A 23,636-nucleotide genomic window follows, 5' to 3' on the forward strand; every position below is an offset into this window, starting at 1 on the left:
AGATGGTTTCAATATCAAAAAAGGGGGGAAATGAGCTTCTCTATTGATAAAAATTTATTCGTTCTATATAAGAATCTGAAAAAGAGGGGAAAAAAAAGATCTACACGAGTTTTCTTTCAAAAGATTGAAAAACCTTTGTCAATTTGAAGGTAATAACAGAAGCCCTGAGAACAAATGATGTTGGCTATTGCAACAGGATTGTCATCATTCAAAATTGAGTACAACAGGCTACATCTGAAAGCATCATAGTAATACTTCAATTTCAAAATCTTACAAGAATATAATTTCGGTATCCTGCAAAAGTAAATGGAGCAAAATAATGGTCGACGACAACAACGATGATTATCTGCTTATACTTCATTAATCGATTTTCACTGATGAGTAGATGAGCCTTGTGAACCAAAAGCAAGCGTAGAAGCCAATGGTACCAGTGAGAACAAAGAATGCGTATGACACAATCGACATATATCCAAAGTACAATACCCCAGATACGAGCTTCGTGATTTCGAGCTTTGTGAAGAAGTAGAAGGTGGAATAGAGGAAGAGATAAAGAGCAGATGAGCCTGAAGTTAAGTAAGATCTCCACCACCATAAGTAATCTTCGCTGCACAACTGGAAGTAGCAGAGGACTATGGTGATTTCAGCGCAAGTGATGAGGAGGATAATGAAAACCAAGAAGAGGAAACCAAAAATGTAATAGAATTGGTTCAGCCAAATTGAGGTAAGGATGAAGAAGAGTTCAATGAAAACGGCTCCGAACGGGAGGATTCCTCCAATGAGAACTGAGAAAGCTGGGTGCATATACCAAGCTTGCTCTGGGATTTGCCTGGGGATTTTGTTTGTCTTCACTGGATCTTCAATGGCTGGCTTCTTGAACCCTACATAGCTGCCCACAAAGACAAGGGGAACTGAGATTCCAAACCATAAAAAGACGAGAGCAAACATTGTTCCAAAAGGAACAGCCCCAGACGATTTCTGTCCCCAAATCAGAGCATTTAGAACAAAGAATATAGCAAATATGGTGGCGGGGAACATGACGGCAGTCTTCAGGGCAACCTTCTTCCATTCTGTACCCTTGAACATTTTGTAGAGACGAGCGGCGGCAAAACCAGCAAAAAGACCCATGAAGACCCAGAGCAAGAGCATGGCGGTCATAAGTCCACCTCTGTTTGAAGGCGAGAGGAACCCAAGGATGGCGAACATCATTGTTACAACAACCATTCCCAAGAACTGAACTCCCGTTCCAACGTACACACACAACAGATCTGAATTCTTAGGAGCCCTGAAAACATCACCATGGACAAGCTTCCACCCGGTCTCTTCCTGAGCTTCTTCCAGGGTTTCAAGTTCGTTGTACTTCGAAATATCACGGTATAGTGTGCGGAGCATAATCATTGCAACCATGCCGGAGAGGAAAAGAACTATCATCAATGAATTGACGATTGAGAACCAATGGATTTGATCATCACTCATCAAAAGATACGCATCCCATCTAGAAGCCCACTTCACTCCACTCTCCTGGAGGAAACAAAATGTGGCCCGTAAGTAAATCAATCAAGGCATGAGAGTTCATGACAGAGTGAGTTTATAGCATGAATATCCTCAACATTCTATAGATGAACAGAATACAAACGAAATGGATATTCTTTCCCTAGCAGAAGATAGCTGTTAATAAAGAATATAATATCACTTGTAGAGCTGTGAACGCACCTGAAATTCGACATCATAGGTAAATACGATTTCCCTTCCATCATCGACCTCCTGAGGAGAGTTGGAATTAACAACCGTGTGTTTAGCATGGGGGTCGCAAGTTGTAAGACGAGTATTCTTATCATTCCAGTTCCCTTCGTATTCATGCTTGACGCTGAACCCAAAACAAGAAACCCGTTAGCAAGTTGCATTATTGACCTTGAAAAATCAGATGCTTGATCATCAAATCAAATGAGTAGAGTGATAACCTGAATGGTTTGACTTCAAATCCTACGATTCTAGCAGAATCAGTTTGCACGTCTTTGTGATACCTGACTGTAAATGCTAGATGATTGTGGATGAAGTACTTCTCATCTTTGCTCTGTTACAAATCAGAAAAATAGCTGAGCTTCAAGTTTCTGTAAATATAAACATAACATCAATTTGCTGAAGACAAAAGTAAAGAACTTGCCGCAGTATATTGGCCTTTAAGCCCAACATGATAACCCATTTGGTAAACAACAGGCGATTCCTGGTCCTGCCTTTGAATTGGGAAAACCAGGGGAAGGTTGTCCAGGATCCTATAACATGGCAGATTCAAGATGTCAAAAAGACGTCAATAAACAACAACAAAACAATAATATGATTTTCTTCCCCTAAGATAAATGTCGTACATGTTGACCCGATATTCATCATTGATCTTCTCTTTGAACTCCTTTGCATCTTTAGCGTCGAGTTTAATCCGGCCAACAATACCACACATCTGAGGCTCCCGCATTTTAAACTGCAAGAGGTTTTAAATCCAACAAGGTCAAGAACTTAACTGCCCTAAGCAGAAAGGAAATTTCCCATGTTATAGCAAATCTTAACTCACCACATAGGGGGAGTTTTCAATTCGGTCACCACGAAGAACTTCACCCAGATTCTCTGCACTATCCAATATCTTTTCTGGACGGCAAAATGGGAGCGAATAATACGAGTAAGGAAGCTGAGTCTTTGTTGAAGTCAATTTGTTTACTTTCACTTTTAATTCATCTCCCTGCATCCAAACGTGAAAAGTACCACAAGAATTTCTTAGATCTGAAATCCAGTGGGCACATTCTACTGGATCGAACAAAATTCAACATAATTCTGGTATAATTTATAACACAAGGAAAACAATAGCAAAATCCAACAACAATATATAATACATTCTTATATACGACATGTAGAATGAGAGTGGAAACACGATATCTTCATCCGTTTAAAGAACATCTAGAACCGATAGTCCCAGCTGACTTAAACCAACCCCTAGATAAAACAAGTAAACAACGAAATAACTAACCACTCGGAATACTCCGTGTTCCCTACGATTCATACCTTTCTTCCAAAACAACGGTTGAATCTAGGAGTAAGCGCCCTCAAATTAGCTAACGTAAATGTTCTACATTACATAACACTTACAAATTGGTACGATGCACTAAAAACTTCCCCACAAACAACCCCGCTCAAGATTCGAGTGAATCTACAACGATTCAAAAACCATAAACAACAACAAAAACGACAAACGAGATTTCCAGATCCGGATTCCGCCACACACAAACTACCTGCGTAATTCCAGCAGCTCCCAAACAACGACCACAGATCCAACAATACAACACGGATCAAGCAGTAATTTCACTGACCAACCCAAAAAATCCACAACAACGCAAAGAACCAACACAAGCAAATCTCAAACAAACGTATTAAGAAAAACTAACCTTCTCGAAGTCCTCAGGGGCAACACCAGGAAGGTAAAAAGAGCTAACCCCATGAATCAGAAACAAGAGAATAGCAGCGACGAAGAAGTTCCGAATCGATGAAGATCTCGTTGTCGCCATAGCAAAGGACAGAAGAAAGGGGAGAGAAGAAGGGAGGGAGAAGAAATGAAGGCAGTATAGATCCGAGAGAGAAGGATTTAATTTCTTTCGCCTGTTATTTGTGTCTGTACATATGGGAGAAATTGAAAAGCTAAAAAAAAAAAAAAAAAAAAAGAAATGAGTGCATAAACAATCAGATAGTGGCAGTACACCAGATTATTACCTCCTCACCCTTCCGTGATTGTTACGGCGACGTTTTACCAGCACCTTCCTGATCTTGCCACGTCATCATATGAATTAATCTTGTCCGTACAATTTTTCCCTTTGGTCTTTTTCATTTTCTTTAATTGAAATTTGTTGTGATTTTAAATGCATTGAATTTCTGATGTGGAGATTGCGTAATTTGTTTCTTAATTTCTCCAACTAATGACCTAAAATGTAACACTTCATTAGAAATATATAAACATTCGTTAATAAACTTATTGAAGAAAAAAGAAAGTAAAAAATAATGTAGCAAACATGTGCAATAACCTTTGGAATTACACTTTTCTTTATGGCTTAAAGCGTAGGTTGCTTCTCAAGTTTTATATTTCTTTTGAATTTTCAAATTCTAAGTCTTGCATTTTCGATTAAATATTTTTTTCTCTTTTGCCTCGATTTTATTTGATGTTTGAAATTTTATTATTGTTATTGTTTGGTTGATATGTTCAATCTTTAATACTCTAATACATTGTTGTAGTCATTGGACTTTTAGGAAGTGATTAGAGACAATGAATGGGTTAGTTGTTATAGTTTGATTAAAAAAAAATTTTATTTGGGGTGTAAATTATTTTAATTTCGGTTATTAAATGTGTTTGATATATATACTATTTTAGTTTAACAAGAAAAGAGTAAACATTGTAGCAAAACAATGTGTCAAATAGTAAAAATAGTAGTAAATACTATAACAAATTGAGAGTTTTGAAACAGTGTTGTAGCTAATTAGAGACTTTTAAATAGTATTTATTGTAATAAGATGTCGTTATTATAGTCATAAATATTATTTTTTCCAAATAGCCTCTTCTGCTTGTTTTATTTTCAAAAGATATAGCTTAAGTATTATTATGTTAAACAATAATCAAAAACTTGATTTTAAAAATATTTCTATATATGCAAATATTTTGAATTCAACTGCTGCTACGCTCGGTATTATTGCGGTATATAATTTAGTTGAGACATAAATTGTTTGAAAACTTGAAACATGTGTGATTATAAGTATTATTTTGGTAACATTTTATTTCATGTGTTTTGTTTCTATTTTTAGTAGGATTCAACAAAATCAATTATTGTGTCTAAAAATCAGAACAATCACAAGAAACATAAAACGAAAACAAACAAGCACATTATTACTAAACAAATGCTACTCATTCTATAATTTTTCATCTAAACCAAAACTATATTTTTTGGGTTTCTTTTTTTTTTAAAGTGAACATATATCAAACAGATTAACTCCACAAATGATAAAAAAGAGATGTGCTTTTGTCAGTGGTTGGTTAATACAATTTTAGTTGTATAGATTATAATATATACAAATATATAAATAACTCAATAGTTAGTTTTGAAAAATTTTAAATTCTACCACTAATAGATACTACCGTGATAGACTTCTATTTGTTATATATATATCAATGAATGTTTGGACTAGCTTAGCACTAATCTCATGTGACAACTGAATCTTGCAACATTTGAATGTCACGACTTTTTAGTTAGATATTAAAACTTTCGTATTGTAAAATTACTTTTTCATATATATTTTATTTTGTTATTTAAAAATGTACTAATATATTTCTAAAATTTATAGACAAACAATAAATAAATAATGCACAATGAACTAAAAATGTAGACTAAACTTTATATTTATTAAAAATATAAAGTCGAAAATTAGACAGCTGAATTTGTTAATGAACAGAAAGGGAAATTCTGTTTTTAGCTTTATTTCTCAAAATCAATTTTTTTCCTCCACCGACAGACTCGTTTCTACCCTAATTTATCGGAAGATAAAACAAAATTTCATTTTACTAATTATTTAAAGGCTCTTCGATCTTGATTTTCATAGACTGCACGATTCTCGAGGAGGAGAAGAAGCTAAGAAAAGTACAAACTCGCATTTGCACCGGTTGACTTCAATTAGTTCGTGTTCTGCACTCTACACGCTCACCAATGGCGTTCTCTGAGTTTAATCCCGGTTTGTGGGCATTGACGATATCTCCGAGCTCTTTGCTTCTGATTCACGCGACCCACTAATTAACTTTTAACATATTTGGTGTAAATCCAGTGGATTTTAACAAAGTGAGTTCAGATTTCCTCAATGTATATGAAAATTTATTGGCATTTGTTGGGTTTGGATTTGTTCTTAAGATTAGACTTCGAAATGAAGTAAAGTATGTCGGAAAGGGGTTTTGTAAGAAGATTTAAGTCTTGTGCCCATAAGGTGTTCGAGATATTATCTGAGAGAACTTGTACTGATAACTGATTAGATTAGCATTGTGTTTTGTTAGTGGCAGCGGAATTACTTGGAAGTGAAGGTGAAATGATCGATTATACGAAGACCCAGCTTCCTATTTCGTATACTTACTTCCCTTTTGTTGTCCCAGAAAGATTTGGGATGACGCAAGCATTGTTGGAGGAATTTTGCTCCCCGTTATATGGCAACTTTTTCATCTATTTTTAACACGGAGACTGTTTAGTGTTTAGTCGGGAAATTATTCTTGGTGGTCTCTTGATAACAGACTTAGATTTGAAATTCTCCTAATAACTACTCCGTACAAATGTAGTAGTTCTTACCTTTTTCGACGCAGAACTGTCTGCCAATCTGGTGATCTCATTGAATAATTTCTTATTTCTTGTGTGCATATATTGATATGTCACTATCAATAGGATACACATACTTCTTGTATAAAATATGTATATTTCTATGTCATTTATCAATAGCAATGAGGTTTCATACAAAATGATAGCAAGGACTTGTTCAATTCTTCTAAATCATTGTTTGCAGGCTAAATTAATGGACAGTAAGCTGTGCAATATTATCTGCCGGATTAAACTTGATGACAGTGGACAAAAGAGCCAAAGATTAGAAGGAGAAGGTTGAGGGTACATTTGGTCTACAATCCACATGTAAGGGAATCTCTCACTTAGACATATTAATCTCCAAAGCAAGTACCCCAAGAATGAATTTCTTTATGCTAATTTTCCTCGCATTTTATTTCTTGCCGCTATATTGCATATTGTCATATACCACTAGATGATTACTTTTTTCTTACCGATTAAGTTTATCATTCTTATTGTGTGAGTTTCTTCTTGAATTTAAGGAGAGTGATGTGGATTGACATCTAGGTTGGAGGAATGTTCCAAATTCGGTTCTATCAGTTGAGCTCTGGCGTATTGGAAGTAGTTTACCACGATGTCAAGATCATTCAGGATAAGATTCCCTGAGCTGTTTATGTTGGTTAACGGTATAGATTGGAAGAACATTGCCATTCACTTTTTCCACTGCCATATATCAATCTTCTTCACGTTTGATGCTCCCTTCTGGGGTCAGAACCTGCAGTTTGTGCCCTATGTTTGCTCTGCTCTTTTTGTGGGCTGGAATCGATTCAAGAAGGCAGGGAGGCAGCAATTGAAGGATTCTATAAAGACCCACCTCACTTCACAGACAAATCCCTACTTGGCTAAGCCAATTTCATTGGTTCTTTGGCTTCCACTTGCTAGTTTTATCAATCCTCACTGTCACTTGTGGGCTGACTGCCGAGGCTATTGTTAAATGTAAAAACAATGACCAACAAACCTGTTTTTTTTTTTTTATTATTATTATTAAATTAAATTATAAATTTAGCATGTAAATGTGTTTAGTAGGTCTCTAAACTTAAAAAATGTCCATAAATAATTTAACAAATTTTGTGTTAAGTAGGATTGTGTATATATGTGTATGTTAACCGGACCTATTAGATATTATATTGAGTTTTGTCTAACATATGAAAGTTCATGGCCTAATATTGGAATTTTTTAAAGTAGTGTTATTTTAAAAAATATGGTTGTTGGAAAAGTAATGTAAGAAATAGGGTGGTGGTACACCGTGACTAGGTTAAGTTGTGGATGAGTAAATGACTCGCCATTGAAGTCTTGGATCGGGTACAAGACTTGGCATTGGGGTCGTATACCCCGTGCATGACTCGGCTTAGTTGTTTGTCCAATGTGGGAGTGCTGACTACCATGTTGTCCATGCACAAAGTTGTGGATCAAGTACACGACTTCATCAACTTCAAAATCCTATCCCATTTTGGAAACATCACTATTTTGCCATTTTCTTTTCTTTAAAAAAAAACTCTTCCTCTCATTTGGCTACTGTCATTGTTGTCCCGTCGTTCATCATTGCAAACAAAGATGACAATAGTAAGATTTTTAGTTCAATGTGATCAAACATTGGTTAATATAAAATATATTATTCAGCCAACAAGATGACTCAATGTTGCACACACGATTAAAAAACGTAGTCGACATAAATGACGACAACAAGGTTAGAATGTTTCATAGGGATAACATGCATGGCTTCAATTAATATAATTTGTGTTAATGAAAGTCATGTGCCAAGTACACCTTTAATTGACTTTCACCAACACAAATTTCACTCTTTTTTTTATAATCGTCAAACCTCATTTCTGTTTTTGCTTACGATAAAATTAGGTTAGAAGTATAACTTTTTCCATTAAATTAAGAAATAAGTATTTTATGATTAGAAAAGGAGAAATTATAAAAAATATATAACATTTGAGGAAATAGTGTAATAAATTTTGCAAATCCCTCATTTTACTATTCTACACTTGCGGAAATACAAATTATAATAACTCAAACTCAAATAAATTAGATATACGTGGTAGCTGAGATACAAGTGGACATAACTTTGTACAATGAGATCACGTTGACCAAGTTGCAAGTGCATGAGATTCCCCGTGGTGGTGAAGATGGAGAAGAGAAGAACAATATTGCATCTCGTTGACTATAGTTCTTGTTCTGTAATTGTCTTCACACTCATCAATGGCGTCTCGGATCTCTCTTCCAGTCCAGACATTGACCATCGCCCTCAGCTTTCTGCTTCTGTTTCACTCTGTTCACTGTTTCAACTTGTTCGGCATTCGTCCAGTGGATTTCAAGAAGGTTAATTCAAAACTTCATCTGATGGGTACATTAGATTTACGTTTTTTTATGTCACCAAAGTGTTTGAGAAATTGTCTGAGAGAGCATGTGATAATTATCCTTGTGTTTTCTGGTGGCAGGGGGATGACTTGAAAGTGAAGGTGAAAGGATTAACTTCTACGAAGACCCAGCTTCCGGTTTCGTATTACTCACTTCCGTTTTGTCGTCCTGAAAAGATTGAAGATGATGCCGAGAACCTTGGAGAAATTTTGCTTGGTGATCGAAGTGAAAATTCCCCTTATGTGGTAGCTTTTATATTCATTATTGAGATGATACTGACTCCTTTTTAGTTTTGATGTCTTTGTCATGTTTTTGTTGTCATTATCAATCACAGAAAGGTTCCATAGAAGATGATAGCACAGAACTTATTCAATAATTAAAACCTGTGGCATTTTCAAGTTTATGGAGTTGTATTTCCAGGCCAAAATGTTGGAGCATCAGCTGTGCAATATTGTATGCCGGATTGAACTTGATGGCGAAGGAGCTGAAGAGTTGAAGGAGAAGATTGAGGATGAGTATATGGTTCACATGTATGGAAATCCTTCACATAACCAGATTAGACACACTCGGATATTGTTACGTGCATAATGAGTTTTCCATGCATTTGATTTGATAGGATCCTTGATAACCTTCCTTTGGTTCATCCGATTCAAATTTTTGAACATGAGTCTCCCCTTGCTTATCAGCTTGGATTCCATATGGGGCTTAAAGGGTATTATTCTGAGGCAAGTTTTCTCATTTTGAATTGATGAACTTTCATTAGTAGTATGATATTTGAAAATGCCCACGTTTTTTTTTCTCTACGCACAGGAACAAGCTAAATACTTCATCTACAACCACTTATCATTCACTATCAAGTACTATCGTGATATACAATCAAATTCTACTAGAATTGTGGGATTTGAGGTTAAGCCATTCAGGTTTCCCCCTTTCTTCCTCTCTTCCATCTCCAATTCGATTCAGTTCAAATCTTCTTAGTACCGCTATGATGCCTTACCTAAATCTTATTAATGTGTTCCATGCTTCTAGCTAGAGTTCTTATATGTTTACGATTTTGTATTTCCTCTTCTCTATGACATTTTTGTGCCAAGCAGTATCAAACACGAGTATAATGGGAAATGGAAAGAAAGGAATACTCGTCTATCGACTTGTGACCCAATCACGAAAGTTATGGTTATGAACTCCGATGGTCCTCAAATGGTTGAGGAAGGCAAGGAAATCATTTTTACTTATGACATTGAGTTCCAGGTATGTGTCGACAGTCAATTAGAATTGCATGATTCCATTTTATATCCAAATATTCTTCGGTTCTTAGTTGTTAGCAGAGCATGAGTAGTATCCGAAACATGCATTTCTCTGTGCTTATTTTTTTTCAATTTATTTCTTTGCTGCTGTATTGCTTGTTGTCAAATACCGTCAGGTCCATCACATTGTTATTTGCTTTTCAGCAATAAAATGTATTATTCTTGACGTGGGTGTTTCTTTCTAAATTTAAGGAGAGTGATGTCGACTGGCCATCAAGATGGGACGCCTATCTTGCCACAAGGGATGACCAGATGCACTGGTTCTCTATACTGAACGGTTTGGAGTCTATTCTTGTGACCTCTGGCATTCTAGCAGTAATTGTCTGGCGAATTTACCGTGATATTTTTAACTACAACGATCTTGAGACCCAAGATAGAGCGCAAAAGGTGACAGGATGGAAACTCATCCACGGGGATGTTTTCAGGCCACCATGTAATTCAGATCTCCTTTGTGTCCATGTCGGCACTGGAGTTCAGATTCTTGGAATGATTCTAGGCACTATGCTTTTGGCCATCCTGGGACTCCTCTCCCCTTGTAGCAGGGGCGATCTCACTACAACCATGCTCTTGCTCTGGATCTTCATGAGCCTCTGTGCCGGTTACGTATCTGCCCGTCTTTACAAGATGTTTAATGGTACAGATTGGAAGAAAATTGCCTTTAAGACAGCCGTCACATTCCCTTCTGTCATCTATATAATCTTCACCGTGTTAAATGGTCTCTTACGGGCTCAGAAATCCTCTGTAGTAGTGCCATCTTGGGCAATGTTTGTTCTGCTCCTTCTGTGGATAGGAATCTCAGCCCCACTTGTCTTCGTGGGAAGTTATGTTGGATTCAAGAAGGCAACAATTGAGAAACCTGTCAAGACCAACTCACTCCACAGGCAAATCCCACGACAATCCTGGTACATGAATCCGATCTCAGTTGTTTTGATTGGAGGGATGCTCCCTTTTTCAACCGTCTTCGTCGAGTTGTCCTTCAGCCTGACTGCAACTTGGCTAAACCAGCTTTATTGGTTCTTTGGCTTCCACTTGCTGGTTTTCATCATCCTCACCGTCACCTGTGCTGAAATATCCATCATGCTTTGTTATTTACAGTTATGTAGGGAGGATTATCGTTGGTGGTGGCGATCGTACATAACGTCTGGTTCGGTTGCTATTTACCTCTTCCTTTACTCGATATCATACTTCTCCAAGTCCTTAGAGATAACAAAGCTTATTTCTATGTTATTGTACATAGGATACATGCTAGTTGCTTCATATGCATTCTTTGTGCTAACTGGTACCATTGGATTCTTTGCATGCTTTTGGTTCACAAGAGTTATCTATTCAAGTGTGAAATTTGATTAGCATGTTCTTTATTTTTCTGTTTGATTTTCCTTTCATTGTACTAAACTTGAGAAGCTAAAGCTTTTTGTTGTTGGAAGAACTTCGTACTTAAATTCTCTTGACGTTGTTCATATATTGTTTTGAATTGTTAAGGGTGACCTTAATCACTAGCAGTAGCATGGCAGAGCCAAAAGGATGGGAGGCTGAAAAGAATTTAATTAATACATAAATATTAAATTAATTATTTGAAAAAAAAGGAAATGAATTGAGAATTTGTTTTAAATGGCAAAAACCCTTAGAAACATTTTAAATATATATTAAAAAACAAAAAATCTTCTCCAATGGGTTTTTCTTAATTTAAAAAGTAAAATATGACCTTTGAAACACGTATCCCATTAAGGAGAAATTTTATAATCTGTTGCATTTAAATTTGGTATGGCAATTAATTTCTATCCTAAAATTTTAATTTATCAAAATCTACCTTAAATTTTAATATGTATAACTATTACAAAGTGACATTTCCTTTTTCTATTTTTCTCCCCCTCAAAAATGATGCCGTCTGTGCATTGTATGGTCCGCCTCTTCAACTAATCTTGTTTATTCACTTTACATAGATTAACTTTGAACTTGGAAAATCATAGTTGTTGTTATTGCAATGGATCTACATGCCATTTCCAATATTATAAAGCACAAGAACAACAAAGGTATTTTCCAAACAAAAACATAAAAGAACAAATAAAAAAACAAAAGAAACTTTATATCGAAATGAATATTTCTTTTTATTAAACGTGAAAATGAATAAATATGAACTTAACTAATTGATGAATATATTAACAACTACAACTTTTTTTCGCTTTTAAAAACAAATTGAAAGATCAAGATACATGCTTAAGAAATTAATTTAAACTTTATTTTTGCAGCACAAAATCATAGGGTGATTTTAGCAAACAAAAGGTAAATAAAACTAGGCAATAAGCGAAGGTAACTATGACTCAATTATCAATATATTAAAAATCACGTAAAAAAGCCATAAATTTGAGGATAAAAAGATAATTTACTAAGCAAAATTTCAAAGAACGTTGAAGGATGAAGAAAGCTCAAACTCCAACTTTAACTACCATTTTCAGTGCTCTCTTCTTCTTCTTCTTCGTCAGCCAATTCCCGCCTGTTCTCTCCTTCACTCAATCACAATGCAAGGGTTGGCTTGTACAATCAATTCCCACAGATATGCCGCAGCTTCAGCTGGTTCAAGGCGTCCTCTCGACTCGTAAATCTAACACTCATTTTTCCATTTGCATTTCAAATTCATTTGATTCTTTTGCTTATTTCTTTGCTCATCTGTTTAGATTCCTAGAAACTTTGTCCTAATTCTTAGATTTGTTGGAATATCAGGAGATGTATTCGTATGGTTAGCTGGAAACTCGACGCGGCGTTTGGATATCATTGCTCAGTACTGGGAATTACTAGCTGGTCCTAATGATTCTCGATCAGGGGACTATGGATACTCGGATGAGGATTTGAAGAAATTTGGGGCTAATAAAGGTTATGATGTTTATTCAGCCATAGAGAAAGCTGCCGATCGCAATGTCAATGTCAGGTACATTGAATCTGGGTTTGGTCGATGGTGTTGCTTTGATAACAGTATAGGGTTCGGAAATGGAAATGGTTTAAACCCAAATGGCAAACTGCTCTGGAGTTGACCTTACAAACTGTAGTATTAAATTACATTTGGTAGTTCAAAATATGCGTATTTTACTCCTTGAAGAGGATAGGATCAATATGTAAGTTTTAAGATTTTTAATTGCTTATCCATTTGAATGGTGAAACAATTTCTGGTTATGAACTATAAGCAGACATTTTCAAGAAGAAGATATGATATTGCCAAAATAAGCTTAACTCAACGGTATTGGTATGATCTCCATACCAAGGGGTTGGAAGTTCATTCCCCCGCTCCGTGAACTCAAAAAAAGAAAAAGAAGAAAGAAAAGAAAAAAGAAGATATGAGTAATTCTTGGGAATGCAGCTAAAGTTTCAGATCTATTAGATAGACAACTTTTGATTTGAAACGAGTTGGAAAAAACCTCCCACTTTATGGATAAGAAAAATGACCGTAGGTGAAACATAATAAATATATAATCTTGAAATTCTTTATTATTTTTATTAATTTGAGAACTTTTAATTATGTAGGCTGGTATCTCACTCGGGGGTATCTCCAAACTATGGAAAAGAACCAGCTGACTTAGCATCTGGAAGGCCAAACGTGCAGAATGTAACTTTATTACTTGGTGATTGGTATGGATCAGGCATAGTCCACTCCAAAGTTTGGATATCTGATGATAGAGATGTGTATATAGGGTCTGCAAACCAGGACTGGAAATCTCTTTCACAGGTAAGCTTTTATTGGAAGGATTTTTTATATCAAGAACTTACCTTCAATCACATTGTTTATCGATGAGGATTGAGGATGGTTTAAAACAGATGGAGCTCCAAATCTTTGATACTGGTTTTTATTTATTGGTGAAATAATTCTGACTTCCAGGGTATCCTTTTCGAACGTTTTTGTTGAATTCTTTGCTTTTCTATAGTTGGTCACACAAACACAACGAAATTGAATCTTAAGGTTGATGCTCCTATCACTTGATGGTTTTAGGTGAAGGAACTTGGAATATATCTTACAGGCTGTCCAAAAATAGCAGCTCATGTCAAGGTCTATTTTGAAAATTTATTGAAACTTGCATTTCTTAATCGCACGGATTACACAAGAACAATATTTGACCACCAGTGGCAAACACAAAGAAAAGTTCCTTGCTGGTCATATTTTATTGATCCCGAGTCTAGATGCAGGCAAGTCCAACCATTCTCGTCATCCTTTGTTTTTCAGAAGAATGTACTTTTGTGATTTATTCGGTATTGGTAGTAGATTTCTTTTTTCTTCCTTTTTTTCTGAGTTGTTGGATTTAGGTAACTGAAGACCTCTTTTTCTAGCTCCTGAAGGAATGCATACATCACGAGCCACTTATCAAGAACATTGCATGGTCCTTTTAATAATTGTAATCTATCATCCCATGCATCGATGTTGGAATCCTTAAAAACTTATCTATACACTCATGTCTGACGTTTCCAATATGTTCACTGTTAACAATTTTGCAGGTCACCTCTTCCACCATATGTTAAGTTTCTCCATACGTTGGGCTATCCGACTATATCAGATCCTTACACACTCAATTTATCAATCCAGACTCCTGGTAGCCGCTTATCAACGTTGCTGCCTCACTCTTGCTATCTCTCTTTCGCCCCTCCAGAGGTATTTGACAATTCTGCCACCTTTTTATGCTATTTCTCTTCTGCAATACAAAGTTTAAACTAAACTAAGGGCAATGCGTAAGGGGAAAAAGAACAAAATCTGAGTGAGCAGAGTCATGCTATAAAAATCTAGTTAGTAATGTATTATAATTTCATTATTACGAGCATGATACATGCAGATTTAAGGGAGATTGTATATAACCACGTACTAAATTGAACAATCTTATCAAATTAAAATTGAACTGATATAGTGCTTGAGAGGTGAATTGAATTAATTGATATCCCTAAGTTCTTTTTATGGAATATTAGTTCAACATACAACTTTAGGTGCGAACCCAATTTACTATAGTGAATTGTATCATTTTGTTATGAATTACTTCAACTTAATTTCAAGTGAAATGTTTACTTTCTGGACTTTTGTCAGATTTTTATGTCAATTTGGCATCCTATCCTATGAACCCGTACTTCCTTGCTGACAGCGTTTACCATTTGTTGCCGTGTTTACTATTTCTTACTTATCCTCTTTTTCCTTCTCTATTATCGTGTTTACTATTTCCTATCCAAACTAAAATAGTTTGCATCCCTATCATAACTCAAAGACTGACAATCATTGGCTATAATATTAAATTGTCACCCCAAACACCCATAGTTTATATATAGTGCCTAATTTTATCCCCCAATTAAAATTCATTTGCAGTCTACAGCTATTATTTGGCAGGTACCAATCTGATGAACAGGCATGGTCAGACACAATTAAATCTGTGAGCAGTGGAGCAACTGTTAGGATTAGTACCATGGACTGGCTGGGTCAATCTGAATTTACCACACCCACAATTTACTGGTCGTCCTTGTCTTCTGCAATATCGGAGGTAAATTTCTACGTGACTTTTCCTGTCTGCTTCTGTGGTTAATTTTTCTTTTTTTAAACGTTCAAGGAACTATTAACCATAAATTTAAAAGTCAAGGAGTAGACTTAGGTTGTTGATCTTACAAAAATATTTAACAGACGGAAAGATACACAATAGTTAAGCACTCTTGAGATAACTGATGTTAAGTACATCCAAATCATGTGAGGCCGCCTGGATCTTCTACATCCTAACTACAACCCTTTCAAGTTTCAATACCGAGGTCATCTTGTTTGTACAATCTGGTAGAAAATGGATTACATTCTAGTTTTTAAATATTAACAAAACCATTTTATGTATAGGTCGTCTTTTCAAAAAATGCAACTGTCAGGTTATTGGTATCATACTGGACACATTTTGTCGAGGGCACTGATCCATACCTCAAGTCTCTCCTCTACTCAAATATCCTCTGTAACTCTTCAAAGTTCAACGATTGTTTTGGGAAAGTTGAGATCAAATACTATGTGGTTCCCGGATACAACGAAACAGGACCAGCACTTTATCACAACGGAACAAGAACGAAAAACGAATACCCAGGTTTTAGTAGAGTTCAACATGGAAAGTTTGCAGTTAGTGACGTTAGAGCACATATAGGAACAAGCAATCTTGGATGGGATTACTTTTATGTAACTTCTGGTGTCAGCTTTGGAACATACAACCCAGCTATTGTTAAGCAGCTTCAAGAAGTGTTTGATGCTGACTGGAATTCTCCTTATACTCTTCCTGTTAAAGCCATACAGGATGGCCCTACATTTTCCAGCTGATTTGCACTTGAATCAATAGAAGTTCGATGAAATTACAAAGGAACATGCTACAAATCATGTGGCTTATTATTTAGTACATCTCTACACTAGATTGGAAGTGTTACAGATTCAGTCTAGATGTGTCTTATTGAAAGGACAATATTGCCATTGTGTTTTAGGCAATTAAAATAGAGTCGAAAAGATAGTTTGTTTTATCAAACGTGGTAAGATAGACTTTGTTTGGAATGACTTCTTAAGTGTTTAAATACCATTTTGGTTAATTAATTCGCTCCCTTTATTTTGTCAATTAATTTTCTCTTTGATTTGCTTTAAATGTAAGTTTTCCAGTTTGCCTCACTTTGATCTTTAGAATCGAAAGGTTATTTATGTAAGAGAAAAAAAAACGTTACCTAGAGTAGTTTCTTATAAATTTGAAACAATTTTGATCACATTTTTCTCTCTTTTGATTTACATTTATCTGAGTAGTTGTAAAGATACAACTATTTGAATTCTTATAACAAACATGTATATAAACATAACTCAATTGATCAAGACATCATATGATTGACCAATATATTAGAGGTTTGGATTGGATTTCTGCTTCATATATTGTCAAAAAAAGGAAGAAATAAACAAAAATTAGTCACAATAAGTGGAAAGATGTAAGTTGTTTAAAAATTTTCATATGATACATGAACCCTCCTGATGAATTAACAAAGCAAATGAGAAGATTTGAATATATTCCATACATTTTGTAATTTTCATAAATAGTAAACTAATTAGATCTTTTGTAAATAATAAATATGCTAAATAAATAACCTAATATTAATATTCAGAAAATGCTTAAATATGCATCAAATTCACATGGGCCATATGCTGGACCGGGTTTCGAGATAGTTGAGCCATTGCATGGTTGGGCTTGGGCCTCATTGTAAAGAACCTTTGGGTCCATTTGGCTGGAATTAGCGTCTAATGAAATGGGCTATTTTCCCTCCAACTAAACACCAGACAGTCCCAAAATTTCCGAATCAAGAACGGTCTCGTAGCCGCAATACGGAGCAAAATTTCTTTGAACTTCGCTTGAAATTTGAAAGCGTTGTTCTTAGCTTCAAAGAATTTACAGACGAGGAGAAAGATTGTGGAATCTAGAACAATTCACACCGATTTTTCAGAAAAACGGTGAGAGATGCAGAGATTGAAAGCACTGGAAGCATTGAGAAGATCTTCATTTCAAAGTTCATTTTCTAACCTGAAGAGAAGCTTCTCTGCTCTGCCAAACTATGCTCAAACCGATGATCTTTCCGACCAGGTTCGTTCGTGTTCGGAGTTCTTTTTTTAGTTTGTTAACAAGTAATCAGACGCGGAAATGCGTCTCGTTCTATCTGTTTTTCTCTCCTAAACTTGATTCATCTTCGGAGGAGCTTACTGAGCAGGTACTGGTTTTGTTCTGAAGAGGTGTTTATGTGATACTTAGGTTATGGTGGAAGGAAAACCGAATTCAAGAGCAGCTATCCTCAATAGACCATCAGCTCTCAATGCTCTCACTACTTCTATGGTTCTTTTCTATGATTCTTTGATTCTTTTCTGTGTTTTGAGATTAACTTGCTGTATTGTTTGGTTCACAATTACCTACTCGTTGGACATATTCTAACACGAGATGTATTTGTTGTAGGTAGCCCGGCTGAACAGGCTTTATGAGTCGTGGGAGGAAAATTCTAGTATCGGATTCGTTTTAATGAAGGTGTGAACTGTTTTGTGCGTAAATTCACTGATGCTCAAATGTTGAACACTTTCTCCGATTTAGTTTTTATATTTCCACTGTCAGAAACGTCTTAGTTTATATGGAAGCTGTTGTAAGTTTAGCTAGTGTTTTATCACTCGGACTTGTTCTATCTCCCGTATCTTACAATATTATTTTCTTTGAAGGGTAGCGGCAGGGCCTTTTGCTCCGGTGCAGATGTTGTCGCGCTTTATAATTTATCAAATGAAGGTTAGTGGTCTTCCGATGTTTCAAATGGAACTTTGCTAACTAATAATTGGCATTGGTTGAGGCATTCATATGATCATGTAATTTTGTAGGATTCAGTTTCGCTATTAAGTATTGTGAATCTGTTAAGGCATAAATTGGCTTTGACATTGCTTGTTTTATGTTAATGTCGTTGTTGTCCGTGCCTTACCATTCTCATTATGAATGGCAAATACTATCAGTTTCTACGCGGAATTATATGATTGTTATTATAGCAAATTTTTTAATATAAAACAAATGTATTGAAATGGATAAAAATGCAAATGGAGATGAGAGAGGACTGCAAATTAAGACCAATATCATATTAGGGAAATCGTGAAAGCTTTCTTTAACTTGTCAAAAGTAAGAAAGAAAACTGTCAGTATTAGCAACAATGTTTGAGGTTGGAGACCTAAGTTGATCTAATTCCTATTCCAAGAAAAAGAATGCAGAGGAAAACCTCCTTATTGTTTTGGCTTTTACTTTGGGGAAACTATATTAGCGACTAGAGAGAAAAGATTCTGGAAGGACGGAGGGAAGGAAAAGTTGAACTCAATAATTATCCCCTGATATGGTAAGAAACTTCACAATAAGTCTTTAATGCTCTCCCCTCACAATTACATGTCAAACACTTTTGAGTACCAAGGTTTATTCAAGCAATCTAAAGGAATTAAGTGGAATGGAATCACATTAAAACATTAAAATTTCCTGATGGCCTTTATTTCTTTGGACTCAGAATTCATTATTATCACATTTTTTATTTTTTAGAAAAAGAAAATAGTGACTTACGGACCAGTTTGGTTAGATGAAATTTTTTATTAGACGTTCTTAAACTTAGTGAAATAGACAGTGTCTCACTATGGAAATCTTTCCCATAGTTGGTCCAACATTTGGACAATAATCCACGTTCATTTTTTTTATTGTTTTCATGCTTGTAACAACATAGGAAAAAATTGAAAAGGAAGGAAAAAAAAGAAACTACACTAACAGCCTAGCAGATTTTCTTCATCTTACATCTAGTGTACGGTGCTAATTTGATCCTTTTTGCTTTTGGGCACAGGGAATATTGAAGACTGCAAGAAGTTTTTTGAGACATTATACAAATTTGTATATCTTCAAGGAACTTACTTGAAGCCACATGTGAGTAACTTCATAGCCTCTTGAAATATTCCGTACTGTGATTGACTAAAGAGAGCTTATCAGTGCTTTATGATTTTTTCTCTGGTCTTAGAGTTACTGACTTACTGTTGAGGTTAAAGAGAGTCTCTTCAGTATCCAATTTATGATTTTTTTTCCTGTCTTCATTTTGTTTGCATATGTATTTAAGTACGAAATCTACAATGCCTATAAAACTTTGTAGCCTGTAATTATTGTTTTATCAGGTGGCGCTGTTGGATGGCATCATGATGGGAGCTGGGGCAGGGATTGTCCTTCCAGGATTGTTCAGATTGGTGACTAATAAAACTGTAAGTGAATACAGGTGCAATAAGTGCAATCATCTCTTTGTGATGCAGTTCTATCAGGATACTTAAATGACTCTTATTTGACATTGTCACATTGCTCATTATATATATGTATAACATGATATTTGAATAAATAAATTCAAGTATTTGAAAATGGAGAAATTTAATAAAACTAAGATGACTGTCTTAAAATGTTTGATAGCTAAACAAGAAATGAACTACTTCTCATTCATCGAAAATTGTTTGAGGGAATGATCTTCTAAAGCCATAGAAATGAAAGAAAGGAAAGTGCAAAGGTACTGTTTAAATCTAAAAGTTGCATATCCCATGAACGTGTTTATCTGAGTGTATGATATCTTATGAATGGGATAGATAGATACCTATAACCTTTCTGCACAGATTTCACAACTCCTATTTGTAAAAATCGCCAGGAATATACCCATTGATATCGCACCCTTCTGTTCAGGTTTTTTCTCATCCTGAGGTTCAAATGGGTTTCCATCCTGACGCCGGAGCTTCCTTCTACCTTTCTCGTCTTCCTGGCTACTTAGGTAGTGTATATATTTGTTATTCAAGTCTTGCACCATTTTTGAAATTGTGACCCCCCACCCACACACCCACACCCACACCCACAAAAATAATAATGAAAAAATAAATATATAGACCTGATCATTACACAGTAAATTAATTATTCATATTTAATTTGTTTTAAAAGTTGAGCACATGGTGCAATGTTGGATTCCTCAAATTAGTTCAATTGGAAGAATAGAGCATATATGATTGACTCCGAAGTAAATTCCTTATATTGGGCACAATGCCAATCCATTTTTCAAGAACTGGATAAATCCTAGAGATTTAAGATCCCCGAATCTGTTTCACTGATGAAGATTTCTCATGGCTGGCTTCCCTTGATGCGTATAAGAATGACAAAAAAATATGAAGGAAAAATGAACATCATCATTGTGGTACATCTATTTTTTTAAGTGAAAGTTTTGTTGGGATCAGATGGCAATAATTGTATACTCGATCAAGTAATACATCCCAAAGCAATGTATTTAATTGCATAATCTTCTCTGCTATTCCTTATTTTTATTTATTGTTATTATTTTTTAGTACAAATGGGATGGGGGATTTGAACCACGGACATCTTGGTCCTTAGCACATATTGATGTCTGTTGAAGTAGACTCTTTCTTGCTATGCTATCCCTTAATTGAATCATATATGGTATTCCCTAAATTTAATTGCAAGAAGCTTGTTTGGTTTGAAAAACAGTTTATTTTCTTACACAATTTTCTTCCTTGCAGGTGAGTATTTAGCTCTAACTGGTGATAAACTCAATGGGGTGGAGATGATTGCCTGTGGCCTTGCTACACACTATTCGCTCACTGCAGTTTGTTTTCCGTTCCTTCATCCTTCTTTTGATTTCTTACTCTCATTCATTCACAGCCTGTAATGATAAATATATGATCCTGGCAGAGAATTGCTGGGATTGATGAACGCCTTGGTAAAATGATAACTGATGACCCTTCTGTCATAGAATCAACTCTTGCTGCATATGGTGATCTTGTTTATCCTGATAGGAGGAGTGTTCTTTACAAGTAATATTCTTCTCTTACATCTTTCCTCTTTGTGTAGATTATAAGTCCTAGCTCCTATGGATGTTAATACGAAAAAAATTGCATGAAGTTGATTTTACTTTTGAGAATTTGTACTTACCCAACGTATTAGAAGTAGTGGATGCTACAAGAACCCTTGGCTGAGTTAAATACTGAACCTCGTCATAAAGCATCAACTAGCAGTGGGATTAATTAACCGTGGGATAGAATTCACCTTTCATCACACACACAAGTGATTGTGGTTTATTATTGAATGCTGATGATTAAGTGTTCTTGTCTTCTAGACTCTTAATCATTTTCCAAACCTTTCTTTTTCCCCAGGCTCGATGCAATTGACAAGTGTTTTTGCCATGACACTGTCGAGGAAATTTTGGAAGCCTTGGTAAGCATTGTATTCTATTTCTAAATCTTCAAGCTAAGTAGCAAGAGCACTTTACTTTAGTTTGGCCAGTGTGTCCATGTCGGGCACTCCAACACTCCAACTCTTGTTGGACATATATCACACTTTTTAGTGTAACAAATCTATTAGACATACATTGTTATATAACCAAAAAAAAGGAAAAAGACATACCTAAGATACTTTTTGAGTAGTCTAAAATCTCATATATACAACAATAATAATTTAATTTGTGGTATTAAAATTATATATATTTTTGAACAGAAATATTTTAATAAGCATGTTCTTGTGTCCTAGATTTTTAAAGATGACGGGTGACTGTGTCCATGTCATGTTCTATGCATGTTGTGCTTCTTAGGCTTTAAGATTTTTAGTAGAATTCATGGACTAACCAAAGTGTATAAGTCGCTGACCTTTACTAAGAATAAAAAGCTCGCGAGGCGCATAAACCAAGTCAAGTTCCAAACCGAAACATTTCTTCATTCTAGAAATCACGATGGTAATTTACTGAAGTATTGTTTGTATCCACACGTCAGGAAAAAGAGGCCGCAGAGTCTTATGATGAATGGTATTCTACCACACTGAAGTTACTTGGAGAAGCTTCGCCATTGAGCCTGAAAGTTACATTAAGATCTGTGAGTTCCTTTTCTACTTTTTCATCTTTCATTTTTATTTTTCGTTTACTCTCGTGTTACTCACTCGGGATGAATACATTTAACTCCTCGATCCTTATTTTATCCCATTGTAATTATAGATCCGTGAAGGTAGGTTTCAAAGTCTCGACCAATGTCTTGCTCGTGAATACAGGATATCCCTCAATGGAATTTTAAAGCACGCATCTCCCGACTTCCACGAGGTAATTAGACTTCCAAATTTGTTTGGACAGTTCAAATTCGCAATACAACACCTTACATTTTGTATGCATTAATAGGGTGTTCGATCGCGGCTGGTGGATAAAGACTTCGCTCCCAAGGTTTGTCACTTCAAGTTTTTAGAACAACTCTTCCAATAGCCTATTTTTATGGGTTAAAATGGCAAAATAATTGATATTTTTTTGTTGCTAAACCATGCACAGTGGAATCCTCCGAGACTAGAGGATGTGAGTAAAGAGATGGTGGATAGCTATTTTTCACGGGCAGGTGAATTGCCTGAACTAGAGCTGCCCACAGCATTACGGGAACCGTTCGTTTGAGGTTTGTTAAGAGAGACATCCAAATTCAGTCTCGTGGGTAATCTAATCTTTTTTTCCCCACTACTTCTGTACCAAATTATTATTATTTTAGCCACTCAATTCTCTCATTTAGATGAGGAATTTCACCTTTAATAACCATTTTGGCAGCCTGTTTCTCCCCTCTCATCTAGTGTATTAGGTCTTTCTTTTTCTTGTTTAATCACCCAAATCAAATGGATTTTTTTTTTTTTTACCAATTTTTGGTAATCTGTAGTTCGTTTATGTTTTTTTGTGTAAAATTGATTTTGAAAGGCATGGATTCGACATTAATAATTAAATCTGTAATGTTACAATTGTTTTTAGTTTTGAAGCATGGATAATTTCAGTGGACCGACATTCAAGGCTTTTGTGAATAATACGGTCCAGGTATGCTAAATCCCTACCAAGACTCTACAAATCCATTTGTCTAATGTCTAGTTTGGGAAGTATGTTTTTTGGAAAATTATTTTAAATGGCCAAATTTATAACTATGTGTATGTTAACAATGATATTTTACTATATTTTATAAATACTTTAATTTAGATTTTTCTCGTCTAATTGACAATTACTAATAAAAAATTGTATTTGTATTTGTCCAAACAAT

At 35.3% G+C, this 23,636-nt stretch overlaps 4 protein-coding genes and 1 long non-coding RNA gene across 8 annotated transcripts; 4 read left to right on the forward strand and 1 right to left on the reverse strand.

Moving 5' to 3' along the window:
- Positions 1-43: 43 nt before the first annotated feature.
- On the reverse strand, positions 44-3,639 carry LOC101212084 (transmembrane 9 superfamily member 8). The gene is made up of 7 exons (XM_004145449.3): positions 3,429-3,639; positions 2,564-2,728; positions 2,364-2,473; positions 2,162-2,270; positions 1,959-2,071; positions 1,711-1,864; positions 44-1,518 (listed from the first exon to the last, which is right to left on the reverse strand). Exons 1-7 carry the CDS (start codon positions 3,546-3,548, stop codon positions 361-363), a joined length of 1,929 nt encoding a protein of 642 aa, XP_004145497.1. The 5' UTR covers positions 3,549-3,639; the 3' UTR covers positions 44-360.
- A 1,830-nt stretch (positions 3,640-5,469) lies between these two features.
- LOC105435321 lies at positions 5,470-7,457 on the forward strand. Of its 2 annotated transcripts, XR_969373.2 has the most exons (3): positions 5,479-5,855; positions 6,562-6,683; positions 6,878-7,457. It is a non-coding gene; the product is annotated as an uncharacterized LOC105435321 (long non-coding RNA). The 2 variants fall into 2 exon arrangements; XR_004215871.1 differs by having other exon boundaries at positions 5,470-6,683.
- A 943-nt stretch (positions 7,458-8,400) lies between these two features.
- LOC101213296 (transmembrane 9 superfamily member 9) lies at positions 8,401-11,518 on the forward strand. Of its 2 annotated transcripts, XM_004145535.3 has the most exons (7): positions 8,401-8,720; positions 8,840-9,004; positions 9,180-9,289; positions 9,376-9,484; positions 9,570-9,679; positions 9,854-10,007; positions 10,256-11,518. In XM_004145535.3, exons 1-7 carry the CDS (start codon positions 8,601-8,603, stop codon positions 11,408-11,410), a joined length of 1,923 nt encoding a protein of 640 aa, XP_004145583.1. In that variant the 5' UTR covers positions 8,401-8,600; the 3' UTR covers positions 11,411-11,518. The 2 variants fall into 2 exon arrangements, with proteins under 2 accessions (XP_004145583.1, XP_031739534.1); XM_031883674.1 differs by having other exon boundaries at positions 8,606-8,745; positions 8,840-9,289.
- Positions 11,519-12,441: 923 nt separating this feature from the next.
- Positions 12,442-17,312, forward strand: LOC101213538 (phospholipase D Y). Of its 2 annotated transcripts, none has more exons than XM_031884394.1 (7): positions 12,442-12,656; positions 12,782-12,986; positions 13,577-13,778; positions 14,040-14,233; positions 14,540-14,693; positions 15,397-15,561; positions 17,177-17,312. In XM_031884394.1, exons 1-7 carry the CDS (start codon positions 12,476-12,478, stop codon positions 17,273-17,275), a joined length of 1,200 nt encoding a protein of 399 aa, XP_031740254.1. In that variant the 5' UTR covers positions 12,442-12,475; the 3' UTR covers positions 17,276-17,312. The 2 variants fall into 2 exon arrangements, with proteins under 2 accessions (XP_031740254.1, XP_011654227.1); XM_011655925.2 differs by lacking the exon at positions 17,177-17,312 and adding an exon at positions 15,900-16,647.
- Positions 17,313-17,438: 126 nt separating this feature from the next.
- Positions 17,439-23,406, forward strand: LOC101212576 (3-hydroxyisobutyryl-CoA hydrolase-like protein 2, mitochondrial). The gene is made up of 14 exons (XM_004145451.3): positions 17,439-17,649; positions 17,815-17,895; positions 18,013-18,081; positions 18,267-18,330; positions 19,406-19,485; positions 19,728-19,811; positions 20,275-20,359; positions 21,114-21,199; positions 21,286-21,407; positions 21,747-21,807; positions 22,359-22,457; positions 22,577-22,678; positions 22,754-22,795; positions 22,898-23,406. The coding sequence occupies exons 1-14, from the start codon at positions 17,527-17,529 to the stop codon at positions 23,012-23,014; spliced, it is 1,215 nt and encodes a 404-aa protein (XP_004145499.1). The 5' UTR covers positions 17,439-17,526; the 3' UTR covers positions 23,015-23,406.
- The last annotated feature ends 230 nt before the right edge of the window (positions 23,407-23,636 follow it).

Source organism: Cucumis sativus, chromosome 4 (assembly GCF_000004075.3).
Source record: "Cucumis sativus cultivar 9930 chromosome 4, Cucumber_9930_V3, whole genome shotgun sequence".
Classification (NCBI taxonomy): domain Eukaryota; kingdom Viridiplantae; phylum Streptophyta; class Magnoliopsida; order Cucurbitales; family Cucurbitaceae; genus Cucumis; species Cucumis sativus.

What these genes read in the sequence shown, in the direction of transcription:
- LOC101212084 (XM_004145449.3), bottom strand. Translation starts at nt 3,548, where the DNA reads ATGGCGACAACGAGATCTTCATCGATTCGGAACTTCTTCGTCGCTGCT. An exon ending in TTAAAGGCCAATATACTGCG is followed by an intron (nt 2,072 to 2,161) that starts GCAAGTTCTTTA and finishes GATTTGTAACAG; the next exon opens with AGCAAAGATGAGAAGTACTT. An exon ending in TTTGAAGTCAAACCATTCAG is followed by an intron (nt 1,865 to 1,958) that starts GTTATCACTCTA and finishes TTTTGGGTTCAG; the next exon opens with CGTCAAGCATGAATACGAAG.
- LOC101213296 (XM_004145535.3), top strand. Translation starts at nt 8,601, where the DNA reads ATGGCGTCTCGGATCTCTCTTCCAGTCCAGACATTGACCATCGCCCTC. An exon ending in GATGAGTATATGGTTCACAT is followed by an intron (nt 9,290 to 9,375) that starts GTATGGAAATCC and finishes TTGATTTGATAG; the next exon opens with GATCCTTGATAACCTTCCTT. An exon ending in TTTGAGGTTAAGCCATTCAG is followed by an intron (nt 9,680 to 9,853) that starts GTTTCCCCCTTT and finishes TGTGCCAAGCAG; the next exon opens with TATCAAACACGAGTATAATG.
- LOC101213538 (XM_011655925.2), top strand. Translation starts at nt 12,476, where the DNA reads ATGAAGAAAGCTCAAACTCCAACTTTAACTACCATTTTCAGTGCTCTC. An exon ending in ACTGGAAATCTCTTTCACAG is followed by an intron (nt 13,779 to 14,039) that starts GTAAGCTTTTAT and finishes TGATGGTTTTAG; the next exon opens with GTGAAGGAACTTGGAATATA. An exon ending in TCTCTTTCGCCCCTCCAGAG is followed by an intron (nt 14,694 to 15,396) that starts GTATTTGACAAT and finishes TGCAGTCTACAG; the next exon opens with CTATTATTTGGCAGGTACCA.
- LOC101212576 (XM_004145451.3), top strand. Translation starts at nt 17,527, where the DNA reads ATGCAGAGATTGAAAGCACTGGAAGCATTGAGAAGATCTTCATTTCAA. An exon ending in AGGAAATTTTGGAAGCCTTG is followed by an intron (nt 21,808 to 22,358) that starts GTAAGCATTGTA and finishes TCCACACGTCAG; the next exon opens with GAAAAAGAGGCCGCAGAGTC. An exon ending in TGAAAGTTACATTAAGATCT is followed by an intron (nt 22,458 to 22,576) that starts GTGAGTTCCTTT and finishes TTGTAATTATAG; the next exon opens with ATCCGTGAAGGTAGGTTTCA.